At 52.3% G+C, this 25,556-nt stretch overlaps 3 protein-coding genes across 5 annotated transcripts in view; all 3 read left to right on the plus strand.

Moving 5' to 3' along the window:
- Positions 1-2,817: 2,817 nt before the first annotated feature.
- fabp7b (fatty acid binding protein 7, brain, b) lies at positions 2,818-4,250 on the plus strand. Its single transcript, XM_053880674.1, has 4 exons — positions 2,818-2,979; positions 3,041-3,213; positions 3,278-3,379; positions 4,014-4,250. The coding sequence occupies exons 1-4, from the start codon at positions 2,907-2,909 to the stop codon at positions 4,062-4,064; spliced, it is 399 nt and encodes a 132-aa protein (XP_053736649.1). The 5' UTR covers positions 2,818-2,906; the 3' UTR covers positions 4,065-4,250.
- A 536-nt stretch (positions 4,251-4,786) lies between these two features.
- smpdl3a (sphingomyelin phosphodiesterase acid like 3A) lies at positions 4,787-9,233 on the plus strand. 3 transcript variants are annotated; one of them, XM_053880884.1, is made up of 8 exons: positions 4,787-4,950; positions 5,555-5,768; positions 6,314-6,458; positions 6,524-6,620; positions 7,537-7,700; positions 7,756-7,936; positions 7,995-8,119; positions 8,310-9,231. In XM_053880884.1, the coding sequence occupies exons 1-8, from the start codon at positions 4,863-4,865 to the stop codon at positions 8,610-8,612; spliced, it is 1,317 nt and encodes a 438-aa protein (XP_053736859.1). In that variant the 5' UTR covers positions 4,787-4,862; the 3' UTR covers positions 8,613-9,231. The 3 variants fall into 3 exon arrangements, with proteins under 3 accessions (XP_053736859.1, XP_053736858.1, XP_053736860.1); XM_053880883.1 differs by lacking the exon at positions 4,787-4,950 and having other exon boundaries at positions 4,974-5,768; positions 8,310-9,233; XM_053880885.1 differs by lacking the exon at positions 4,787-4,950 and having other exon boundaries at positions 5,627-6,110; positions 8,310-9,232.
- A 7,241-nt stretch (positions 9,234-16,474) lies between these two features.
- The window catches only part of clvs2 (clavesin 2), a 17,612-nt gene continuing 8,530 nt past the window's right edge, over positions 16,475-25,556 (plus strand). Inside the window, exons 1-2 of the mRNA XM_053880385.1 lie at positions 16,475-17,511; positions 18,911-19,085. Of these exons, the coding sequence (XP_053736360.1) occupies positions 17,123-17,511; positions 18,911-19,085 (564 nt within the window). The 5' untranslated portion in view covers positions 16,475-17,122. The remainder of the gene's footprint in view (positions 17,512-18,910; positions 19,086-25,556) is intronic.

Raw genomic sequence — 25,556 nt, forward strand, 5'->3', positions numbered from 1 at the left:
TCCTGGCCTGGAGATACTGACTGGGAGCGACGGCCTCCCACAGCAGCCCCAGCCATTAGAAATGAAGCTGCTCTTCATGAGGAGACATCAGAGCCTGGTGAGCAGCCTGTGCCAGTAATCCTCCTGGCCGACACTTGTTGTACAGTAGGTCAACAGCACGTTCAACACGGTGGTTCTGAGAGGCTGAAGACTGACACGCCAAAGCTGACAAGTGTTGCACATTAGAAGCGTCTTCTCCGTGAAGGGTGGCATCCGTCTCATTTGTCTGCGATCAATAAAACTTGATTTTGACCTCCAAAAAAGGATATGCAGCTCTGCCTTGAAATGACGTTCACCCCAACAAACTGAAATATTTGGAATATGCCTCCTCTTTCACGGCAGTTATGTGACCAAATCACCGCGCACTGCTTCTCAGGAGTGACTCAACATGCATCCATGTGAGAAAGACAACTGAAACTACCTGCAACATCATGTCAATAGAGCTTCGAAATACAGAGTCTGAAATGGCGCTGTCAGAAAGGGTCATGTCACTGGACAATAAGTGCAATGCTGAACATACGTGGATGTAATAGTTGAGTATTACTGCATCTGATGAGATCAGGCTTATTTCTCCACTGCATTATGAGGCTCATGTGAATGCCATGGAGTCAAGGGTGATGGGCTGAGGACCTCTGATCTGGGTCCAGATCCATCCACAGCCTGCAGTGTTCTGAGTCCTAAAATAACCTCCAGATTGTGGTTCTGTGTCTTTGGGACAGAGGTCGGAGGCGGAGGGAGGGCTGGCTGCTTGAAGACCGACTGACAGATCTATTTTGGCCTCCACTGAGATTCTATTCCAGTTGACAGAGAAAAGATCAGCGTCAAAATAAAACGAACTTTTTAGTCCAAAATAAAACGTGTGAATTTTTTTTTTTTTTTTTTTTTTTTTACAGATGAACAACATGTTGTTTATGCGGCCGGTCAAACGGCCTCTGGGATGAGTAGACAACTGTGTGTTGGATCAGGTCAGGCTTTCCTTCTAATTCACAGCGTTTCTCAGGCGTTCCGTTGATTTCAATCCTATTTCTGCGGGGTTCGCTGATAGGTGACGTCATCGAGTGTATAAAACAATTCAAGCATGTTACCGAAAGATGGCGCCACACACCAACGGTAAAGGTCAGCTCATTGCGCAGGTTAGCGCCCCCTGCAGGTCAGAAACTCAAGGCCATGTCGTGCATGAGTGTTCTTGTTTACCCTGCCTTGTGGGGACCTGTTTTTGACAAGACAGAATGCCTTCACAGGGACGACCTGACTGGACCCCACTAGTTTAAGCCTCAGTTTGAGGATGAAAACTTCAGAATACCTGGGTGATTCTGACTGGGTTCCAGTCTGGTCCAGAGTCCTGGTTCAGGTGAGCCATGTGTTTAGGGGGAGAGGCTGGGGACACAAGTGTGTGTGTGTGTGTGTGTGTGTCCCTGCTGCCTGTGTGTTCAGTGCCTGTGTTTGGAGAGGCAAGTCCACGCAGAACTGTGGCGCTGGTCATAATGTAATGGCTGAGTTCCCTGTAGAAGGTTGATGCTCACGAAGGTCAGGGCCGAGGACCGTGTAGTCCACCGCACTGCAAGCTGGACTACACACTCGAGTCTTTGTCTGACGGACTCACAAGCGCCGGGACAATTAGTGTGTGTGCTGAGCAGGAAGAAATTGGAGTTTGCAGGGAGGCGGGTGTGAAAGCCGTCGTGGACAAAGAGCTGTCAAACACACTGATTCTGCTCCACTGGACTGGTCCAGACGGCCGGGGCAGGAACTCACGGGACTGTGGCTTGGTGAGGTTGGATTTTCATGAATCGGATCCAAGTGAGACTCGGCAGAACCTCTGGTGAATGTGGTTGGCTCCTTCACCTTCATCCCTCAGGAACCTCACGGTTCATCTGGCGCCCCTGGCTATGTCTCCGTACCTCTCTCCTGATGCACCCAGTTCTGGCCCCCTCAGAACTTCCACCTCTGACAAGTGGACGCTTCCCTCTTTCTAGAAATGAAAACAAAACAAACAATGTAATAAATGGTGTTTTTGCATCATGAAGATGCGACGTCTTCAGTGTGTGTTCGCTGTGTGCAGTTGCAGTTCCTCTTCAGGGTAGCGCGGTGGAGCAGCAGTCAGTGCTGCAGCCGTCTCTGGGTTTAGAAGTGAGTCTGTCTCTGTGAAGTTGTTACTTCTCCCGTTGCTTGTGTAGGTTCCTCTCGGCACTCTGGTTTCCTCCCACAGTCCAGAGCAGAGGTGGAGCGATGACCCGATACTCTCCTGGCGAGCGGGAAACCAGTCGGCGGGAACTCGACTTCTAAACTGAGGGCTTTGCTTGAATTCCTCCTCCTTTGTCTCTGAACATGGAAGTCAGAACACTTGGGTTTTACCCTGCACCCACTTCCTTTTTCACTGGCAGCGACCACAGTCTGCTCTCTGGAGAGAGGTGCTGGCCACGGCCCTTCATCTCTGACTGCACCGACCTGCAGAGGTTGAGCTTGAAGATCACGCCGACACTGTGTTCGCAGGTTTATATCGGCAAGCCGTGTGCCCCGTGTGTGTAGACGTGCAATGCTTTGCAGAGAGGGAAGGAGAAAACGGATCTAAAACTTGTTGGACTGAAGCCTCGCACCATTACATCATCAGCCTCACAAACGAGCTAATCTACCCCCTTCTTCTTACTCCCCTAACTTTGCAAAGAGCGTGACCCAATTTAGAGGCCCAATGCCGGCCCGGACCACATCTCCTGAGCCAATCCGGGCGGTGGCACCGCCCACCTGCTGGCAGGATAATAAGAAGGGCCAAAAGAAGGAGTGTCGAGGAGGAAACTTGCAGAAGCTGCTGCTCACTCTCAGTGCTCTGGACCTTACTTTGCCCGTGAGGACAACCACAACAACGCGCCACCATGGTCGACGCCTTCTGTGCCACCTGGAAACTGGTCGACAGTGAGAACTTCGACGACTACATGAAAGCTCTGGGTGAGTTCTCCCTCTGCAGCCAATGAAGCGAGCCAGCAAGTGAACTGATGTCTCCTCTCAGGCGTGGGCTTCGCCACCAGGCAGGTGGGCAATGTGACCAAGCCCACGGTCATCATCAGCCAGGAGGGAGACAAGGTGGTCATCCGCACCCAGAGCACTTTCAAGAACACAGAGATCTCCTTCAAACTGGGCGAGGAGTTCGACGAGACCACCGCAGACGACAGGAACTGCAAAGTAGGTTGAGCCGGTCAATCCCTGGAGATGTTTGGGACGTCTCTCACACACCTGCCTCCTGCAGTCCACAGTGTCCATGGACGGGGACAAGCTGGTCCATGTCCAGAAGTGGGACGGCAAGGAGACCAAGTTCGTGAGGGAAATCAAGGATGGAAAGATGGTCATGGTGAGAGGAAGTCGGTCACACTGACGACACGCACAGACACAGCCACAGGAGAAGCGAAACGCTCTCAGCTCACGCTGAAAGATGATGTCGCAACACAATGGTTATTTATTCACTTTTTAAGATCCTTTTACGTGTTTTTGTTCTGACAGCTCACAGAACAAAATGTTGGCAATACGCGACATTAAAAAATAAATCAAGATGGAAAAAAAAAATTCATAAAGTTTTATATTCCTCTGCAATCCACTTGTTTTTTTTTTTAATCTCTGTTACTTTGGAGATGTAACGTTTAAATGTATTGTCATTTTATTCTGTTCCTTCTCATTGGTTTCAGCTTTTTTCACCATTCCACCTTTTCAAACTTATTGAGAAACTTCCCTTCACTGACAAAAAAAATTCTCCTCCGAAACTCCTACAAAAGGGCGTGGCGTTTGGAAATACAATTTTACGGTGTTTTCAGAGTAGTGGGCGTGGCAAGTCCACCCTCTGTTTTGATTTTTGTGCTTAATCCCAACTCAAAATCACATGCTTAACCTGGCCATCTGGCTTGTTTCAAATATTTCACAAAAAATGAGGCAAATTCTTGCGGAGCGGGTCATAACATGGCGCCTGAGCTAATGTGGCGTCTCCCCTGCAGAACCTGACCTTCGAGGACATCCACGCCGTCCGCACCTACGAGAAGGCATGAGCGCCCGCAGCCCTCCGGCGGCCATGAAGTGTTGACTCCCTCATAATTATTAACTGTCTGCTTCTCTTTGCACTTCATCCTCCTCCACATGTGCTCGGCTGTTTTGTAAGATTTTTTTTTTTATATGAGAAACAATTCCGCCGTGACGGACGGATTGTGAAACAAGAAATAAAACACGGAGAACAAGCCTTGTCTGCGCCCAGATTTATTTCCCATAACGGGTCTCTCTTGACGGTGAGGCCTGCCGAGCCTGAACTTTGACATCTGACCTTTCAGCCGAGGAGAGAAACCCAAAGGGCGTCCTTTCATGAGGCCACAGTGGCTTCAATAGGCTCCCCACATCTGTTGTCGTCGTAAATTACACCACTTTTCCTCCAGTTCACGTCCGATAGACAAAGACAAACTCACGATTACACCATAGCTTTTAGGTATCTGTTTAAAACACAGTTAGAACATGTGAAAATACAAAGCAGAAATGGAAAAAAATATTTATTCTATTTTGGACCTAATATTTTTAAACCATTGCTTTTGTTTAATATTGACAAGAATATTACTAAAATTTTATTAATGTCGAGTTTTGGCCATGAAGGACTGAAAATATTATATGGGGATCACTGACGGAAAATAGATATGAGCTGATTAAAATGTCGCGTTTCAAAGTCCGCCTCGGCCGCTCGGCGTCACGTGACCAGCGTCACTTCCTGTTTCTGTCGGCGCGCGGCCCTTCGTGGTCAGCTTCTGCGTGTCGTCAAAGTTCGGCTGACACATGACACAGTGCGGACGCGCTGACGAGCAGCCATGTGCCCGCGTCTCGCGCTGTTATTGCTCTGTGCCGCGGCGCCCTGGCGGGCCGCGGCCGCCGGACGCCGCCACCTGCCGGGCCCAGGTGAGTCAGAGGAGGAGCGCTGCTGGCGCCCCTCCATCGTCACGGTCTCAAATGATCGCTCAAACGTACCGTGACGACCGAAGCCAGAGGACGGTACCGACAGGCTGTTGAGCCGGAGCTCCCCGGCGCGTTTGTTTGGCAGGCGACCGCGCGTGATTCTGGCGTAAATATGGAACGCTTTGGCCCGATGAGACTTTGTGTGCAGACGACGAGAAGAGCTCTTGGTAACCGTGTGGTTTGTGGTCAACTTGGGTGCGATGGTGAACCCTGTGATTTCCTGTTGGGATCCGCCAGCGGTGCTCCACTGAGCTCTGACTGTGACGGGAAGGTCGTCCGCTGCATTCGTGAGTTCACGGAGCAGAAGAGAGCACGCGCAACAAAAACGATCACAACATGACGATGACTCCCTGATGAACAAGAAAAACCGGTGTCTGGCTGACGTTTCCTTGTGGCCAAATTAGGACTGGGCTCGGCACCATAGTCTGTGACATGTCATGCAAACGCCTTGTTTCTCATGGAGCCTCAACCAGAGCCACTGTGGAGAAAGCTTGTTCTCTGTCTGTTGAGCTGCTCTCTGACCTGTGTTTTCCTCCGGGTCCTTCAGGCAGGTTCTGGCACATCACAGACCTGCACCTGGATCCCTCCTACCACCTGTCCAAAGACCCCACCCAGGTGTGCCTCTCCTCCAAAGGCGCCGCCGCTGACCATGCTGGCATGTTCGGCGACTTCCTCTGTGACTCGCCCTACGCTCTCATCCAGTCGGCCTTCGCCCACATGAGGAACCTCACCCTGGCTGGAGACTTCATCATATGGACCGGGTACGTTTGGGACTTGTAGAGAGTCATGAAGTCACGCTGAAGCGTGTCGCTGACTCGACCTCGGTCCTGTCACTCAGGTGGTGGTTTCAGAGTTTCGGTCACGATGTGTCCTACAGATAACGTCCCCTTTTCACTTCTGTTTTGTCATGGTGTGTTGGACTGGGACGCCCTGGGCTTTGTGCTCTAATGCCTCTGTATGGACCTCCATGACCCACTGCAACTCAGCCAGCTGCAGTCTCTGCCCTTCTCCGTCCATTTTCCTCCATTAAACCTGTGAAGACGCCTCGCTAAGAATCACTTTCAAACACCCTCTGGACCCTTTGATTTAGTGTTTATCAGAGGGTATGTTACGACATGTGAATAGAATTCCTTTTTTCATCTTCATTTTATATTGTTATTTTCGTACCTGAATTCATGATAGCCAAACGTTTTCTTGATGGTGCAAGTCTTGTCAAAATATATCTTTCTAAAGCTCAGCAACTTCCTTGAAATGTGAGCTGTAAGAATGTCATGACGCCGTCACCTGCTTGTGTCCCACTCGCCAGGGACAGTCCTCCACACGTCCCACCTGCAGAGCTCTCCACAGACCTGGTGATCCAGGTCATCGCCAACATGACTGAAAGCATCAGGCAGCACTTCCCAAACCTGCCCGTCTTTCCGGCCCTGGGGAACCACGACTACTGGCCCCAGGTCTGAACCTGCATGCTCTGAAACCACGTGAGACCGACATGGTCTGAGCCTGACTTGTTCTCCAGGATCAGATGCCGACGTCCACCAATGCCATCTACAAAGCTGCTGCTCAGCTGTGGGCGCCCTGGCTGCAGCCGGACGCTCTGCGAACGCTCGCTCAAGGTACGTGAAGGACTCGTCGCGCTCGACTCTCTGAGCTCGCTCCAGACTTCAGGTATGTTCCTGAATCCAGCATCCACACCAAACACAAGGCTTGATGTGTGAGGTGGCACAAAAGTGAAGTATAAAACCTGGGATTTTTGTATTTATTCAGTGAAGAACTCGTGTGGGGAAATAGTTCAAATGACTTTGGACCAGGCTGAGGTTGAACCTGCGTCCGAGTCCTGATGCAGTCAGGGACGGCAGACGAGGTGTGTTGCAGAGGGTTCAGGGAGCGGACCGCTGGAGTGGTCGATCGCGCGGAAGCTGTCCGAGGCCAATGGTTCATCATTTAACCGAGAAGAAACTACAGAACAGACTGATACACATCTGTTCCCATTGTTATCCGTATTTCCTTCAGGTAATCCTATGTTGGGGTGTCAACAAATTCATGTAAGAAACCAACCTTTTTACGGTGAATTGAGACTTGTCTTGAAAGCACAGTTCGTCCGCTCTGCCTTTTGGCTCAGCTCTCTCTTACACACAGCAGTGCGGTAGAGCGACTGCGATACCGCCCCCCGGTCTGCAAATTCACTGACCAATCTCCAACTCCCTCAGCCCCCATTCGAGAACAAGACCCCAAGATCCATAAACTTCTCCAGTTGAGGCAGCAACTCATTCCTCAGCCGGGGAGAGCGATCCATCCTTTTCTGGTCGAGAACCATGGGAACCACTTCACACTCAGATGCAAACCGATCCAGAGAGAGCTGAAGGTCGCGCTGCGATGAAACCACAAGAACCAAATCATCTGCAAATGGCAGTGACTGGCTCACAGTCTTCACGTGTGTCGCATCTCGCTAACTGACGTCTGCTCGTGGAGCTCTCATCATGGCTGAACCTCTCCACCACAGACACAAGTGTGAGCCTTCTGCTCCTGCAGGTGGCTTCTACTCTCAGCTGGTGGAACCGGGTCTGCGAGTGGTCTCTCTCAACACCATCCTCTACTACGGCCCTAACAAAGTGACCGCCAACATGACGGACCCTGCAGGACAGTTCCAGTGGCTGGAGGAAACCCTGCGGAGATCTGCCGTCGGCCTGGAGAAGGTGGCGTCTCTTTCCCCGTCCTGGCTGGCTGTGACGGACACTGTCCTCGCCCCAGGTTTACATCATCGCTCACGTGCCGCTGGGCTACCTGCCCTTCGTCAACAACGTCACAGCCATGAGGGAGGTCCACAACGAGAGGCTGGTGGGCATCTTCAGGAAGTACAGCGACGTCATAGCCGGACAGTTTTTCGGCCACACCCACCGAGACAGCGTCATGGTGCTGCTGGACCCTGAGGGCGAGTCGATGTTCTCCCCGGCGCTGCAGCAGCGTCCTGAAGGTGTCTTTGTTTTCAGGCCGACCGCTGAGCTCTCTGTTCGTGTCTCCGGCCGTGACTCCCATCAGAAACGTGTTGGAGCCGTACTCCAACAATCCCGCTCTCCGCATGTACAAGTACCACCCTGAAGATTACGGCGTTCAGGTAGGAGAAGTGAAACGCCGTCCTGATGTGCTGGCAGCAAGTGCTTTTCAAGTGCCAAAGAAAAGGGCTGAATATGGAAGCGTTAGCTTTCTTCAGCGGGTGATTTATCACGCTGCCAGTCTGCAGACAAAAGCCGGTTCTGGCATTGAAATGAGACTGAAAGGAACTTTTCTTCCTCTCTGCGCTGAAGGATATCTGGCAGTTCTATCTGAATCTGACGGAAGCCAACCGGCGACAAGAGTCCCACTGGAGGCTGGAGTACGTCATGACGGAGGCCTTTGGACTGCGAGACCTGCGGCCGCTCAGCCTGCTGCAGCTGGGCCTGGACCTCAGGTCGCCCCGGTCCCAGAGCTTCGACACGTACTTCAGGCACTTCATGGTCAGCTACGACACGGATCTGCGCTGCAGGGGCGGCTGCAAGCTGCAGCAGGTCTGCGCCGTCCTGCACGTGGACCTGCGTGGCTACTCGGAGTGTGTGGCCGGCGGACGCTAGCTCGCCGCGCTTCCTCAGGTGTTTTCTCAGGTGTCTGCCTGAAGGCCAGTTGTGCCATTTGAAGGGTATTCAAACAGCACACATGTATGATTTTAGACATCTTTTCTTCTTAGTTACTGGATGAATAAAGAAGGGAATCCCTGAAATATGGGAAGGGTTTTTTTGTCTTGTCATGAAACAAGTCCCAAAACTTGGAGATGCATTTTCTTGGAGCAGAAAAATCAGTTTCTATGATTGATACTGAACTTTAAGAAACCGTGTGCTGAGCAAAAGAATCCAAGTGTGAAGGGAGGTTTGTGAAGCCTTTTATAGAAATAAACGAGTGAACTGTGTGTGTGTGTGTGTGTGTGTGTGCGGGAACTGGGCGACCTCAGGTGACCCCCCGCATTTCCATTCCACCCCCTCAAGTTCATTCTCCTTGAGCTGCTTTTGAAACCTCTTTTGGTCTCTTAGCGTCGACTTCAGGCATTCCAAGCCTGTGCTCAGGCTCCTGTGCTGCTGCCGGCCGAAGAGAGCTCCCTCAGCCAGACACACAAGCCTCGGGAGTCGTGACTTGCACAGTTGCTTTCACGGTTTTCTGACATGTATTTACAAATGTGGGAGAGGAACGTGCAGAAGTCTCCCCCCCACCCCCAGTGCTCCTCCTTCAGCTGTCATTCATTCCTGTCCCAGCGTGTCCTCTGTGAACTCATCGCCTTACAGAAGGTAACCGTGGCGACGGTGGAGAGCACGGCGACGCACAGCTCTGTATCGCCACGGTAACGGCTCTCTTTAGAATCCAAGTGGAACTGCTGCTGAGAGCTTTTTCACCAGCCATGCTACTTCCACTCCCACTACTTCAGCAGCTGCTTTTTTTGTCGCTGTTATTGAACAACTTCTACTCGCAGTACTTCCAGTCAAATTCCTTTCAGAGAAGTGCAAATAACTGCCACGAACCGATGAAAGTACACAGATCCAGAGTGAACTACTTCTTTATTATCAGCTGCGACCGCCATTTTCTCCTCTGATCTGAGGTTGGGTGGTGGAGGCAGCAGCTGTAGATAAGAGGCCCGGACATCTCTTCCGAGGGGCGTAAGTCCTGAGTCTGCCCCAGGACCTTCTCTCCGCCGGGCAGAGAGAGGAAACTTGGAGACAACCTGACCAGACGCATCTCAACCGTCTTCTCTGGGAGTGAGTCTCTGCGAAGCAGGTGACCGTGAGCGAGAGGAGACACACGCAGGTCAGTGGAGAGCTTGGTCTTCTGGCTCATGGAGTGTGAGCTATCTATGATGAATATCTAGATTCGATGGCTTCTGAGCGCGAGCAGCAAGCCCACACCACTGAAGCTCAACGACACAATCCATTCTGGTTCACACCCTCGCACCAAAGCTGAGACCCAAACGGATCGCTCCTATTGTGCCACCACTTTTACAAAGGATCCCAGACTATTTTGTCTTTTTCCACTTCTGCCTCAACAAAGGCGGCTGTTGCCATGGGCTGCAGGTTCAAATCCAGATCCTGGAGCTGAAAACCTTCTGGAAACAAACGGCGTCCTGTTCGGTGGGTCTGGTGTTTGCATCCCTGCCTGCTTTTGTTCCAGTTGGCCGCCGCTCTGGCCGACTGCTGGTGCCCCTCCACCTGTTCCTCTGCAGATTACGCTCAGGACAGGGTAGCCGCTCAGGGCGCCCTCTCCTGGAGAACAGGCCCGCGCCCATCTGAGACGCTTCCACACTCGAACCGCTTGGTTTTGTTTGGATGAGCAGAGCATGACTGCTCCGCCTGTGGAAGCAGGGCTGGTCATGTGACCAGTCTGGATGAGTTCCTCGAGCTTATTTCCTGTTTCTCCTCTCCATCTCTTCACGACAAGATGTGCCGTGACACCTGCTCTTCAGCCAGGTTTCACGTTAGAGAAGCAGCGAGTGAAGCTCTGTAGGCTGGCAGAGATGCTGCCATTGTATTTAGAGCGGCAGGTATTCGAAGAGTTAAAGGCCAAGATCTGAAGAACGGAGGTTTGTCGTTGGTGGACAGACAAGCCCAGAAAGGAGTCAATCAGAGGACATATGGAGCAGGGACGGTGGAGATGGAGGAGGGATGGACGACCAGTGAGGTTCATGATGAAGCAAGACATGAAGGTGTGACTGGAGACGGATGGAGACGGTGAAGAAATCCTGGAGCTGAAAACCTCCTGGAGACAAGCGTCGTTCATAAACCCAAGAGTTCTGAAGGTTGGCTGCCTGTGCAGACCACTGTGTGGAGACACTGGGGTCTAACGCGAACATCAAGGCTTCACTCTTCTCTTCTGAAACAAAAGGCTGAGTGCATGCAGGTCAGCAGCGGCTGCTGACCGAGGGCTTCCTCCTCCTTCCTCTGCAGGGCTAATCTCTTTATGTAAAATGCCCCTGGTCTGGTCTGGATCGGGCCAAAAGTGATTAGCACCGAAGTTGCTGAGTGGCCCTCGCACCTAAGCCGAAGGAGCCCCTCACCCCGGGGCATGACTGAAGCAGATTATGGGCCGCGGCCCTCTGCTCCAGGTCTGGTCTGCTCAGTCCAGTCGGGGGTTCTGAGAAGTCCTGCTGACGTGCCGTGAACATGACATTTGTCTGAAACATGGTGATCCTTGCACAGCTCCAGGCCCCGTGTGATATTCTCTCACACCCAAGTCTCACACGCTCCGTAATGGCGGGGAGAGACAGGGACGGAGGGATGGGGGGGTCTCTTTACTCTCATGCTTCACTAGTCATTTGTCAGCGGGCATGAATGGGCTCCTTCATCAGCCACGGAGACTGGCGTTCTCTGTGTGTGTGTGTGTGTGTGTGTGTGTGTGTGTGTGTTGCTGTAAGCCTCCAGTAGCCCAGTTGCTCCATGGTGTGAACCCCCCATAGGCAGTTCCTCGCCAGCCAATCAGACTCCAGGGAACACATGACTTCACTCTGATGGCAGCGCTGCCAAGTTGGACCCCCCCCCGCTGCTCTTCACAAAGGTGTTTCAAAGAGCAGGAAAAGGACGAGAAAGAACCATGGCCCAGGTCTGCTCGAGCAGAGAAGCATGACAAAGTTCCTCTGGAGACGTCTTGGTCTTCTCACCATTCCCAGTGAGCAGACCAGCCTGGGGGCTTGTGCCACGCCACGCCCGCTGCTCGTGGACTGGACTGGAATGGGCGTCACGTAGACGCCTGGGGAGCCACTCGCCGCTTCCCTGGACCAGCTGCGTGGAGTCACCAGGAGGATGGATGGATGGCCCTGCCTTCTTCTGCTTCAGGGCTCTGCTGTAGCCACCTGGACCAGGATGGTCAGAGCTTCTGAGTTCAACTAGTGCTAAAGTGACTACAGATCAGCCAGTGGAATAGGAACATAATGGTTTCTGTTCCAAGACAGACACATGTTCTCCAAGGTGGTGGATCATCTGTAAAGTAAGCCATGATCATGGAGGGATTACTGTCATTCCAACGTGGCGTTACTCATCGATGCTGTGAGGCGGGGTTTAGTCCAAATTCATTCCTGCTTCTCTCTGGAAGGACGTCGGCGCCAGGGCCTTCAGGGCGTGTTGAGGCCGTTGGGACGCTAGCATGCTAGCTCCCACCCTGACCGGACAGACCGAACCCACAGACAGTCGTCTGTGCCAGGGTGAGGCTGGCCTCAAGCTTCGCTCAAAGACGTCGCGCCTTGACAACAAACTAGCCAAGAGCCCCGACAGCCACGTCGTCCAGCCTCATGTGACCAACTCTGGCTCGGGCCCACCACCCACTCTTCCTGAACACTGTGAAGGGGGTGTCTGATTTAGCGCGGTGGCTCATGCTAGCTCCCACTTGTTAGCGACTAAACACGCTCATTTGACTTGGGACACCAAGCGCTTCCTTATTTCAGGTGTAACTCCAGCGAGACCTCGAGTTGCCCTCTCCAGTTCAAGTGGGTCGAGTGTGTGTGTGTGTGCGCGCGCGTGGTGCTCAGAGGAATGTGTTGGACGAGCGCCAGCCATTGACATGGTTGGTGGCTGGCATGGATGAGTCTCCGCATCCCATTACAGCCTCAGCTCACCAGCCATTTCCCACTGGAGTAAACCTATTGTGGAGCCAAACAAAGGCTCCACAATCTCGCCGCTGATGAACTTGTGAATGAAGAACAGTCTCATTATCTGACGTGGAATGTGTGGAGCGCGTAGTTGTTGGAGTAGACTTGAGTCGGTGGACTGAAGTGTGTGACTGTCGTTTTACGTTCCACCTCCCACTTTAGCTTAGTTTTGAATGAATTTTAGAGCCAACTGTATTTAAAGCACTGAAGGGACATGAAACATGGCGCCATGTAAAAGAAATGGCCACCACACATGAGACAAAAAACACGTGTCCTGTACTGGTACTGACCACTGCAGGCGCAGGAAAACCTAATGTTTTTGCCAGCTGCTCGGCGAAAACTGGTCGACACTCGCCAGTCCTTGGTGAACTAGAGCTGTGTGTTGAGAGGAACACTGCTGAAGTTCCTCTTGACCAGGATTTGAACCTGCAACCTTCTTGCTGCGAAGCATCAACACGTCTATTACCGTGAAGTTTTGTTCTCTCACCAGGAGCTCTCACATACCACAGGAGCTACTTCTCTCCAAAGACCCGAGTGTGTGTGCGTGTGGGAGGGGGGGGCTCCTCTGTTAATCTCTGGGCTCGTCCCTCAATCTGTCCATCCGTCCCCCCCTCCCCGCCTGTCTGCCGTGTTTCCCGGGTCACTGGGTTTGGCCCTCAGACGGGTCGGTCCAGGAGCAGCCGCTGCCGTCTTTGATCACAGCAGGGGGTGGAAGTCCTTCCATTCCACCTGATCTGATCAACACTGGACTGACCTGTGGACTGGACCCCCAGCAGAGGGACGGGGCTCCCTCGTTGGTCCTCCCACACGAGCTTCAGTGAGGCAGTGTCTCCTCATCTCCTCCTCTTCTGGTGCCGGGCTCCTCGCTGAAGTCTTTGACAAAGTCATGCCGCCACCTGCTGGTCGACGTCTGTATTGCTCGCTCATCAGCGTGAGACTGAATAAAAGCCAAAAATACCTTTAGTTTACCAGCGAGAACCTCAGTAACCGGATCACTACATCACTAAAACGGTATCAAAGCTTTAGTTCGACGGGACAATCGGTTGATTTTCTTTCACTGAAAAGGTAGTGATGGAATTGGATGTCGTTAGTTTGTGATTCATCTTTGGCATCGTCATTCTTTTCACTTGTCAGGAGTGAATGTTTGCCAGACGGCGGTGTTTGTCAACCTGCGTGTTTGTACAACACTCAGGTCACAGGTCAGGACAGACGAGCGAGCGGTCCAGGAGGACAGCGGGGCGGCCCCTGCCCGAGGCCTGGGACGTCACGTGACGGAGAGACGGCGCGTCCTTCCAGACGATCCGGATCAGTCAGCTTGATTGCCATAGTCAGTGGGCCGCCAGGTGAGCGCTTCGGACCACAGTGTTGGCATTGAATACAATACCATTAAATAAACGGTGAAGTAAATAGTGAAGTATATATATATATATATATATATATATATATATATATATATATATATATGCTCCTGTGACGGGACGTTCTGATCAGGGAGCGACGGCTCCTGCTCACCACTAGAGGGCGCCATTTCTAGATAGATTCAATAATGGGTCACTGGAGCGACGGATGACGTCACCAAGTCGAGCGGCGCTCTCAATTCAGTTGTTAATTCGATTCAAATGCCAGTCACCATGAGGGTGTGCAGGCGGTCATTCTCAGTGAGCACGATGATGTGACTTTGAGTGCCGTCTGTGGTTGTGATCATTGCGAGGAGTTTTGTTGAGGCCCCTGTTGGTCATGTCTTCTCCTTCAGATCCAGACAGGCCACTCAGGGTTACCTGAGAAAGTCCGTGTAAGAGTGAGGTGTAGCATTCATCCTCTGGGAGCTGGGACACATGAAGGATGCTCTTCAGGACGTGGCAGCTGGGCCACGGACCCACCAGAGCTCATCTCTCATGCAGCTCCTCCTTCATTTCATTGGGCCGCCGCCAGAGCTGACGCAATGGCTGCCCCTCCCCCCCCGCACACACACTCACACGGCGACCTTTCCACCGGGTGGTGTGTTATCGCGCCCCCGACTGAGTCGACGTCCTCTTCCTCCCCTCAGCTCATCATTCAGAAGTGTGGATCAAGAAGGCAGGCGGAAGCAGAAGCAGAAGCTCTGCTCATCCAGACTCTGAACAACAGCTCCGGGGCAGAAACCTTCTCATGACCAGACTCCACCTAGAGATGTGAATGGATCTGACCTCTGCCTTAACCCTTGAGTCACATAGCTACCATCTGACCCTCTGGTTCAACATGTACTAGACAGGAAACTGCTATGACTCATGGATCACCGAATGGCGTACTGAATGAATCTGTGGGTTCAGACTTCCATGAAGGACGTAGTTGAGCTCTCACTCAGAAGCTGCTGCTGTGGTTCCCCCTCGTGATGCTGGCAGCTCACACACGCTGCTGAGTCCCTCTCACTTCCTGTTGAGCCCAGTCTAGCGCAAACCTAAGTGAAACCAGAAGGGAGAAGTGAGTAAACAGGAGGAAAGAGTTTGGATCATCCGTGAAGCGCTCGCACTTTGACGTGAGTCCCACCCTCGCGAGTCTGAATCCTGGACTCACTTCAGGGCGCGGCGGTATGACCAGTCTCCTTCAAGACGTGTTTGTGTCGGCGTGAACGCTGGAGCCGCATCAGCGTGGCCTTCATTAGCGGCGAGGATGATGGATGACAGCGTGGCGAGAGTTCAGCTCGCAGACGAGACTCCTTCATTCAGCTAAAGTGCAGCTGTCTGCTGGCCGCCGAGCAGGTGCCACTGTCTTCCACCCCCCCACCGCCACTTACCTCCATTTCATCTGCATGTGGGCCCATTAGCCTTTCACTGGGAAGAGTGGACCATCTCGCCTCACCTCACATGGGCTCCAGTGGCCCCGTGATGAGCCTGTGGGTTCATGCCTTTATATTGACAACAAGTGGAGGATGGTTCACGACGATCGTCTGGCAGGAAGATGCTTTTTTTAACTCCAATATTTGTGTATGTTCTGGCTCTGAAGCTGTTGCTTTTCTTTAGTCCATTTCTACTTGAATCGTAATAATTTATACATGATGACGCTCTTCAATTATGAACAGCTCCTGATGTTACAGTCGACCTTAATGGAAAATAATCAGGATTTTAGCATAACAGTGTATCAAACCTCTTGCATGAATAGCAGCTGAACTCTCAGTAATAATTTGATGTTTTTTGATGGAAAAATAGAAAACATAATACGAGATTCATGAAGGGCTCCATTCCCTCAGTAACTCTGTTGAGGACCAAACATGTGCTCAGCTTTTTCACAGGACTTTGGCGTGACACATTGTCCACATGACAAAGACACACATCTCAGTCACCGTGATACGTAAAGGCCGTCTCCTCTAATCTAATCTAACAATCCATATTTCAAATGTAAAACAGCGGATGTCCAGACAAATGCTTGGCTGCTGCTTTTGTCTTCCATTAGTGATGATTTAAAGCAGCACATGAATACAGTGGTGGAGGCATGTTTTGTAACAAGTGAGCTGTCAATCAAAGCCGAGGAGCTGTTCAAGAATAATTGTTGCAAGAAGAAATGATTCTCTAACATCTGCTCGGTGGCTGCGGCCTCTCACGTCCCCTCAGGCTTCACCCCCTCCTCCGATCGCAGCCGCCCCCCGCCCCCCTCCATCTAGCCCTCCATCCTTTCATTTTCCGCCTCCAGCGACTAACCTTCCTCACCCCGCCTCTTTTTTTTCACATCCCTCCTCCTTCCATTTTTGGCTCTCTCTTCCAACATCCTTCTTTTTTTTATTTATTTATTTTTTTTAAATATCTGTTGCCTTTCTTTTGGACTCTCCTCCCCCCTCCTCACAGAGGCGCCCTCCCACCCTTCCCCCGCTGGCTGGTGGCGTCCATACACCGAGCGGAGCGGTTACTTTCCCTGCGAAACAGACGGCAGCAGGAGGAGCAGAGACGGTAATCCCCTCATCCACCCCACCCACCGCTGTCCACAAACCCGTGCTGGAAAAAAAAAAAAAGAAGGGAACAAAAAACAGGAGGAGCGAGAAAGCGGGACACGTTTTGGAGGTCTTCTGGAGCAGGTCGGGGAGCCGCTACCAGTTGAGGGGGCGCTGGGAGGCAGCATCAGGACCAGCAGCGTGCGTCGCTCGGAGGACGGAGATGTAGCAGGTGGTGCAGGGGAGCTGCCGCATTGTCTGAGCGGTGATGCTGTCGTCGTCATTGTGCCAGGAAGAGAAGGAGAGGAGCGGCTTTGACATGGAGGGAGGCGGCTGTCTGTCGCCCCTGAGCCCCGGCAGCTCGCATCAGCAGGTTGGACGCCTCGCCTGAGGCCGGGCCGCGCATGGAGGGAGAAAATCGCCAAAGAAAAGTTGAATGTGGAGTTAAAAATGCATCGCAGGCTTTCCGTCCGGATTTAGTTCTGCCGGGCCTTTGCTGGTTCTGATCCCAGAGCGCCGATTAATCATTGAACAGGCAGTATTTAGCGTCCGGGTCGCCAAAGATGACTCACCTACAGGCAGGACTCTCTCCGGAGACGCTGGAGAAGGCCAAGGTGGAGCTGAAGGAGAACCCAGACACGCTCCACCAGGACATCCAGGAGGTCCGGGACATGATCATCACCCGGCCGGACATCGGCTTCCTCAGGACAGATGACGCCTTCATCCTCAGATTCCTGCGAGCCAGGAAATTCAACCACTTTGAGGCGTTCCGGCTGCTGGCTCAGTACTTTGAGTACCGACAGCAGAACCTGGATATGTTCAAGAACCTGAAGGCCACGGACCCGGGCATCAAGCAGGCCCTGAAGGATGGCTTCCCCGGGGTGCTGTCCAATCTGGACCGATACGGCAGGAAGATCCTGGTCCTGTTCGCAGCCAACTGGGACCAAAGCAGGTAAATGAGAGCTCTCTGCCGGAGCCTGGTCTCGAGAGAGACCGCCTCGCTGTGCTCCTCTGGATTTAGCTGCCCTGATCCCTGTAGCACTGCTGACGGCTAGTGCCGAGCTCTCTTCTCCACCTCAGACAGATGAGGCTAGTTCCTTGAAAGCTTAGGCGAAACTGTGCCTCAGCAGAGCCCCAGATACCTCCGTGGTAGCATGGCACGTCTGCAGGGTCTGTCATTCTGAAGGTACCTGCCATCTTGGAAAGATGCCCCTTCAGCCCCTTTAGATTGTTGTGGAAGCATCAGATGATCAGGCCTGTCGATAGACGACAGTTTTAGTCTCCATTAACAGCTGTGTTAACTGGTCATCCCACATGCTGTATCTGCTCTGAATGTATGTGAAAGGAAGCTGTCCTCAGCAGCAGAGTGGCTGATGGTGTGTCCTCCTGCAAGCGTGTCTTGCCTCCAACAAGCCAGCAGAAGAGACACTGTCCAGAGCGTTGCTCAGAAGAGGCTCAGCGGCAGGCGAAGAGCAGAGCACCGGGAGCATGATTGGCCCCCCTGGTGCTGAGGACCGCCCGTCTGTAAACAGATATGACGCAGCTCCCTACTGTTCCACATAGGTGATGTACTCCATCATTTATGACCACACCGCTCATGAAGAAGGGTCTTTTATAGCCAGTTCTGGAGAGACCTTCCAGCTGATGGTAAAAGAAGTTCATTTTCACCACGTTTATTCTAATGTTGTTTGCTGTAAAGCCTGATTTCAGTGAGATGAAAAACAGCACGCTGCGTTTCATATACTTGGATGAACAAAATCATTTGGACTGGGATGTGTTAATATTTGTGTTATGAACACGGTTGCAAACAGACAAAAGCACGGTTGAACTGTTGGGGAGCTAGTAGCAGCATGCTAGCTGCCAGCGTTTATTGCAGCAGTTAGTCAAGCTTCGCACGTGATGAGCTTCGGTCCAAATTCAATAAGTGACATTTGACCTTGACAGAATTCAGTTTATAAAACCACAGAGACGCGAGACACAGCTGAAGTGCTCCTAGCGTGTGCGTTAGCTGCTAAAATAACTAGCACTGACGGGTGGATCGAACAGTGAGACCATCCGTGTTTGTATGTGTTGTGATAAACTGTGTGTCAACGAGACCAAACGTGTGTTCTGTTTTATTCTTGAGTAAATCATAGTGAAGATTCCAGGGTTAGGGATGTCTGAAGCTATGAGCTGAGGAAGCTAACTCTGGCAGCAGCTCCAGCAACCAGCGTTTAGACAGCAGCACAGGGACAGAGGAGCAAACCCGAGGTGTTGGTCATTGTAGGAGGTTCGCTCTCATCAAACCACAGTCACTGTCGATCATTTGGACGATTCACGGTGCTTGTTTTGTTCTCTGTGGACTCCTCCAGATACACCTTTGTGGACATACTGCGAGCCATTCTCCTCTCTCTGGAGTCGATGATCGAAGACCCCGAGCTGCAGGTCAACGGCTTCATCCTCATCATCGACTGGAGCAACTTCACCTTCAAGCAGGCGTCCAAGCTGACGCCCAGCATGCTGCGGCTCGCCATCGAGGGGCTCCAGGTGAGAGGCTCGCGCTGCGCTCCGGCTGTCGCCATGGCAACCGCGGCCAAAGACACCAGGAGCTTCGCTGGCGTTATCTGATCAGACCTGGGGTTCTGTGGAGAGAGGGTGCAGCGGGAGGAAGTGGTGGCGCTGGTCTGCACGGCGCGGAGGACTGCTTGGTTTGGAGGGTTCTTCAGCTCATACTTCGTCCTTCCTCCCGCCGTCAGCTCTTAGCTCAGCTCAGGCGCTGCAGTTTCTTGTCAGCGTTGGGAACTGTACTCACAGCATTTCCACTCGTGGTACTGCATGTGCTTGACTAAACTTCAGCAAAGCAGTATCTAACTGCACTGTGTCCCGCGGAGGTGTACTGCATGGTACACTACTGTACTTGATGCTGCACTCTGTTGGAGCATTTGCGGTGATGTACTGCAGCAGATGTCTTGCTCAGTAGTATGGTATTGCAGTACCATCACTACTTGTTACTTTAACTCCTGCACCACAGCTGCTACTAATACACTGACTAACTACAACTATACTACAGCCATAGCTAGGACTAGTATTTACTGCAGCGTGTGCTGTGACTACTAACCCTTCCTTGACCTTACTACTACGTGGACTGTGCTGAGTACTACTGCTGCTACTAGAGATGAAGCTGAGTCAAGGTGCTACTTGAGAAGACGGATGACTTTGATTCTGATGTATTGATACTAGGTTGCTTCAAATACTACTCACAGCACCGTTCTCATCCTCTGAACTGCCTGTACTCCTAATACAGAAACATGTACCTGTACTAGTGACGGAAGTGATATTTCCCCTGCTGCTGCTGCTGCTGCTGCAGTACAGTCTAGTGTACCTTCCTCCAGGAACAGGACAGGTTGAGTCCAGCGCCTGAAGCGGCTGCTTCCCCTGCTCGGTGTAAACCTCAGCGGAGGGTAGCAGCTCTCTGGCTTCATGTCAGCGCAGAACCGAGCCCAGACATCAGACAGACTGGCTGTGTTGTGGGGGCGAGCGGGTCGGCAGAGTTCAAAGAGCCAAGCGTCTTCTGCTTCTGACCGTTTGATGCTGGGTTAGCTGCACCTGCTTCCTCGGTACCGGCGGACCTCTGATCGGAACATGGCCGACCCGCTGAAGCAGATGATTGACTTTTGAAGGTCTAGAAACGGAGCACGAAGTGAGTGTTTGCTCCCGGTCTGGTGGGAATTCTGGGGCAGGTCCGACCCCTCACTCGGTCTGTGAGATAGACTCCTCGCTGATGTGAGTGCAGTCAGCTCCGGCTGGTGCGGCTTCAGTGAGAAGGAAACTCTAATGTGACACCATTTCCTGCTGAGTGACGCTGACGCTGACGCTGAGGTCAGTTGGTCGCGCTTGTGCCGTTGATATTGTCGTCTGTCTGTCCAGCCGAAGATACATCAGCCATGTAAACCCAGAGCCCAACTTCAACTCCACCCCTAAACCCAGATCTTAGCTATAAGCCTGACCCTGACCGTGACCTCACCGTAGCCCCCCCCAGGTGTTGTGTCGGTGGGAACTGTGTGTGAGCTCAGAATTCCAAGCAAAGACAGGCAGCGTGAGAGGATGGAGGTGGGTGGTCTGCCGCCCCAACAGTTCCAGGCCGGGTCCAGGTGGAGGGATCACACCCCCGCTCAGGAACCTCTCGGGACTGAAGCTGAAGGAAGACGGGACAGGTGAACTCTTGAGAGGACCTCTCCACAAAGATGTATCAGTCCTGAGTTTTTAATCCCTGTACAACATTTTAATCCCGGGGGATTATGACGCGGTGCCTTTGAGTCACTCAAATGACGGTTTTCCTGAGACGCTTTTTTAGAGGTGTTTTAGCTCCAGAGAGTCGAGTGGCGTGGAGACTCCTCTGAGCAGTGACCTCCTGGGGGCGCCACCTCCTGCGTCTGGAGGAGCCGCTGAGGTCATCCGTCACGTCCTGATCCCATCTGACCGCTCGTCACGGACGTGTCACTCGCAGAGATAAACGAGCCGTCGCTCACTCTGACACTTGACAGACGGAGGCAGTGAGCAGCTGACGCCGCCTCGCCCACTCCCTCGCCACTTTACGCCTCCGGATCAGGACCACAACACGTGACAGCAAAGTGCTCCCAACGTTCATCCCACATATCCTGAGGCACTTTCACTCCTGCTTCATGACACCTCATGAAAATTGAAAAAAGTATTCCATGTCAAGGTAAATAGCGTTGTTCATAACATTGTTCATAACATCCAGCATCAAAATCAGCAGAGTAAAATCTTCTACCTATTATGATATTTAAAATGATAATATGGGAAGAATACTGCTGAACACTGATGAGTTAATGATGTTATTTATTACTATTTTTCTTTGATGCTGTTGTGATTCCAGCAATAACAATGTTATTTTACCCTAGGAATTTCAAATACCATCAAGAAAAATATAGTGTCTGCATCAAACAGGCACAAACTAACACAGCGGCTTTTTATTTGGGTTGTTTGCAAGAAAAATCCAATTAACCATCTAAATCCTCTCTGTAGCTAGCGTTTTATAGTCATCGTTTCACTTTTTCTGAAGTGATATCTGTAGTTACAAGACCCCTCCTCTGATATTTGACGCTGACGTGTTTCTAGAGTGTGATTTTCCCATGTTGATTTGTTATGAAGGCTGGATTTATTGGCTGTCAATAGAGATCCCCCCCCGCTCCCACACATCCCCCCACCCTCCTTTATCATTGTCCGGCAGTAACAATGTGGACAGACGGGACAGTTTACGACGCTGCGCCTCGCGCACCTTTGATTGAGCAACGGCGACACACTTTGAACTCTTGGATTCAACCCATCAGTCTTTATTGACACCACTGTTTTATCACTATAAACAGAGAACAGTGTGGAGGAGCGCACACACACACAGAGACGACAACTGGACCGAACGCTCGGCTTGTGATTTCATACTTCCCCCTCCGCTCACCCGTCCCACCCTCCTCAGGTTGCCATGGCAACACCTGCCCTCTCCTCCAGATGGGCTCCCTTTTGTTGCGTGAGTGTGTGTGTGTGTGTGTGTGTGTGTGTGTGTGTGCAACTTGTATAGCTATACCTGTGGGGACCGTTTGGCTGGACCCCACGAGGTTAGGCCTCAAACTAAGGGTTCAAACTTCAGACCAGAGGTTTAGTTTGTGATTCGACAGCTACATTTGAAAAGGCTTAGTTCAAGCTCTAATGTAAACGCGCTTCTAAAAAAGTGTATTACTCTGTCCTGACGAGTACCTTGTTCTCTACTAAAGCAAACGTTAGGACCACCGTTGGGGCGCGTTGCCGCCAGCTTGAGCCCCCCCGTCTCTATGTGGAGTTTGCTTACTCTGGACACTCCGGTTTCCTCCCTCGGTCCTGACACATGCTGAGGTGGATTCAGAGCTGTTCAGGCTGCTTTTAGGCTCCTCCCCCCGCCGTGACTGACGCACGACCCCGGAGTGACCTTGGTGCAACCTTCGCTGCCCGACCCAGCGTGACCTTGCTGGGGTCATCGGAGTCCCTGACGCAGCTGTGCTCCCACACTCTGTTCTGGTTCCTCGCAGCGGTCGCCTCACCTGTGGCGCCAGCTCCGCGTGGCACTTGAGATCTTGAGTTTTCTTTGCTAATCCCACCAATGCTGCCCTCTAGTGTGGCAGCGCCGTACTGTCAGAACCCAGGGGAGTAACCCAGGAGCGGTCCGTGTTGCAGCTGTGCCTGTGTTATCTGCGACCACAGCTGGAGGACGGATGAAGAGCTCCGGCCGATAAGAGCCACGTGAAGCTGTCGCCGCTTCATGTCTGCTGCCAGCTTCTCAGCGTCCCGTTCTGCTGGGATAACTGCCTGTTAGCCTGTTCACACACTTGACCCTCCTCAGCGGGGGGCGCTCCTGACACACCAGTCTGGCCTCCTGAGGAGGAAGTGCCCCTGCAGCTGCACAACTACACCCCAAGCCCTCAGTACACGCTGAAACACGCTCACACAGTTTAACCAAACGGGTGTCAGCTGAAGCTAGGAGCAGCTGACTGACCATCCCTGATGACAGATGACCCACTGTGGAACAGTCTGCTGAGCGCTGGTCTACACAGCTTCAACACCAGCTACTGCTACATTTACCTCTACCAGAATGACTAGTACCACTGACCTCATCATGACGACAGTGGTTGAACAGCTACTACAAACGGCCCATCCACACCTTCCCCCTCCGCCTTGGTCCTGAGAAACGGACCCAGGACGAAGCCCTGAGGTGCTCCGGTTGCTCGGTCCGGTCTGTGAGAATGAAGCCCGGGTCCTACAGGGGGCGCTGAGGATCCGGTGGTCGACCTCATTCTGATCTCAACTTGTGTTCTGTTGAAAACTTCAGCTCACAGAAGTTTTACATTGAAATATCTGCTCATGGCGTACACTGAAGCTTTGCTGTGGTTTTGTCTGTGTGGTGTCCAAAATCTCTCTCCTTCTGTCTCTTTGGCGGCGGGTCCAGATCCAAGGCAGCCAGCAGCGAGTCCCAGCGGCAGCCTGGTGGCGCTCACGTGGCCAAGGCCAGGCCGGCTCCTGCCCTGGAAAACGCCTTTCATCCTCAGCTGTAGTACCATCCATAATTACTGTCAGAGAAGCGGCACAAGTTTGTTGCGTTGTCGGCGCTGACTGGCTTTGTTGTTGCCATGGCAACCCGGAAACGCTGAAACTAGGGCAGCTCAACTTTGATTTTGACTGAAGGGAAATCTGTCGGTGTTCTTGGCTCATGAGCCTCACTTTATATCTCTGCGTCTCCTGACGCTGCAGCGACCGCAAATCCCAGGCAGTACTGTGACTGTGAGTGCTGCTGCCGCTCCATGTGTCAGTGTTGTACCATGCTACGTCCACTGACTCTCACCACAAACACTACATCTACTGCGACCTGAACTACAACTTCGGCCTGTGGCTCAGCAACAACCGCTGTCCTCCTGTTCTACTGCAGCATTGGAGTGACGATGGCGAATGACTGCAGTACTTTCTACCACAGCAATAATTACTGACCACCTACACAGCAGTACTGCTACGTGCACTACTATAACTGGAACTTCTACAATGCCAGCTGGTACCATTACTACAACTGACTACGATCAGAAATGTGTACCTCTGCAGCTACTTCAACAATCATTACACTACTTCAACAGCTTCTACTTTTACTTTGACCACCACTGATGCTACTATCAGCAGTAAAACTTACTGCTGCACCTACTGTACCACAGTCAGAACAGCTGTGGTGTCCACAGCTACTCGGAGAACTACAAACACTTACACTTCTACTTCTGTTTAAAACCTTTAGTGCCAGCCTGAAGTCCAGTATTGCTATTGTTATTGTCACCAGAGGGGGCGCAAGTGAGCGGCAGAGGTGTTTTTCATGCGCTGCGCTTCATAACTTCTCAGTGTTGTTCACATTGTCCTATTTCTTGTTTTAGTCTTCAGGGGCTTGTGGAGTTATTATCACCAGAAACTATCTTGGGACCCAGACAGAGTACTGCATCAGCGACTATCTGTAACTTTACTAGTTCAGCTGCAACTGGGAACTGCAAATATGAAGTAGCTGAGCCAGAGGCGCACTTGTGGACCTGGAGCTGTTGTGGTCCACTCCTCTCACTGCTGTGGCAGGAACGTGGACCTGGAGCTGTTGTGGTCCACTCCTCTCACTGCTGTGGCAGGAACATGGACCTGGACCTGTTGTGGTCCACTCCACTCGCTGCTGTGGCGGGGACGTGGACCAGGGCCGACTCGTGGACCTGGAGCTGTTGTGGTCCACTCCTCTCACTGCTGTGGCAGGAACGTGGACCTGGACCTGTTGTGGTCCACTCCTCTCACTGCTGTGGCAGGGACGTGGACCTGGACCTGTTGTGGTCCACTCCTCTCGCTGCTGTGGCAGGGACGTGTACCGGGGACGACTCGTGGACCTGGAGCTGTTGTGGTCCACTCCTCTCGCTGCTGTGGCGGGGACGTGGACCGGGGACGACTCGTGGACCTGGTCCTGTTGTGGTCCACTCCTCTCGCTGCTGTGGCGGGGACGTGGACCGGGGCCGACTCGTGGACCAGGGCTCCTTGTGGTCGACTCCTCTCAGCGCCACACGGCAGCGTGACTCTCCCTCTGAGACGCGTTCACCAGCAACAGCTCTGTAATCCAGCGTGACAGTTTGTAAACCCAGCCGAGGAGGTTTTCGCTGAGCTGTGGGGCGGATTTGGAAAATGTGCCGAGGCTGCAGTTTGGCTGCTGTCACCTTCACTTCCACGCTGCTGCAGGCCTGACCTTTGACCCGCCAGAGTCCAGCAGCATCCAGATGGTGCGGACACCCGTCCCCACTCTCCATGAAACCATGAAGAGTTTGGTGGTGAGAGAGCCACAGCTCTGGACACTAGTGTGGCCCCGGGGCCTCAGATCAGTTATCGCTCTCAGTTCTCATGAACCAGATCAGTTCAGATGCAATGCTCAGGTTTATTGACCTGTGACGTGTCTCGCTCCACATTGTATTTCCT

The sequence above is a fragment of the Synchiropus splendidus genome, chromosome 12 (assembly GCF_027744825.2).
Source record: "Synchiropus splendidus isolate RoL2022-P1 chromosome 12, RoL_Sspl_1.0, whole genome shotgun sequence".
Lineage (NCBI taxonomy): Eukaryota > Metazoa > Chordata > Actinopteri > Syngnathiformes > Callionymidae > Synchiropus > Synchiropus splendidus.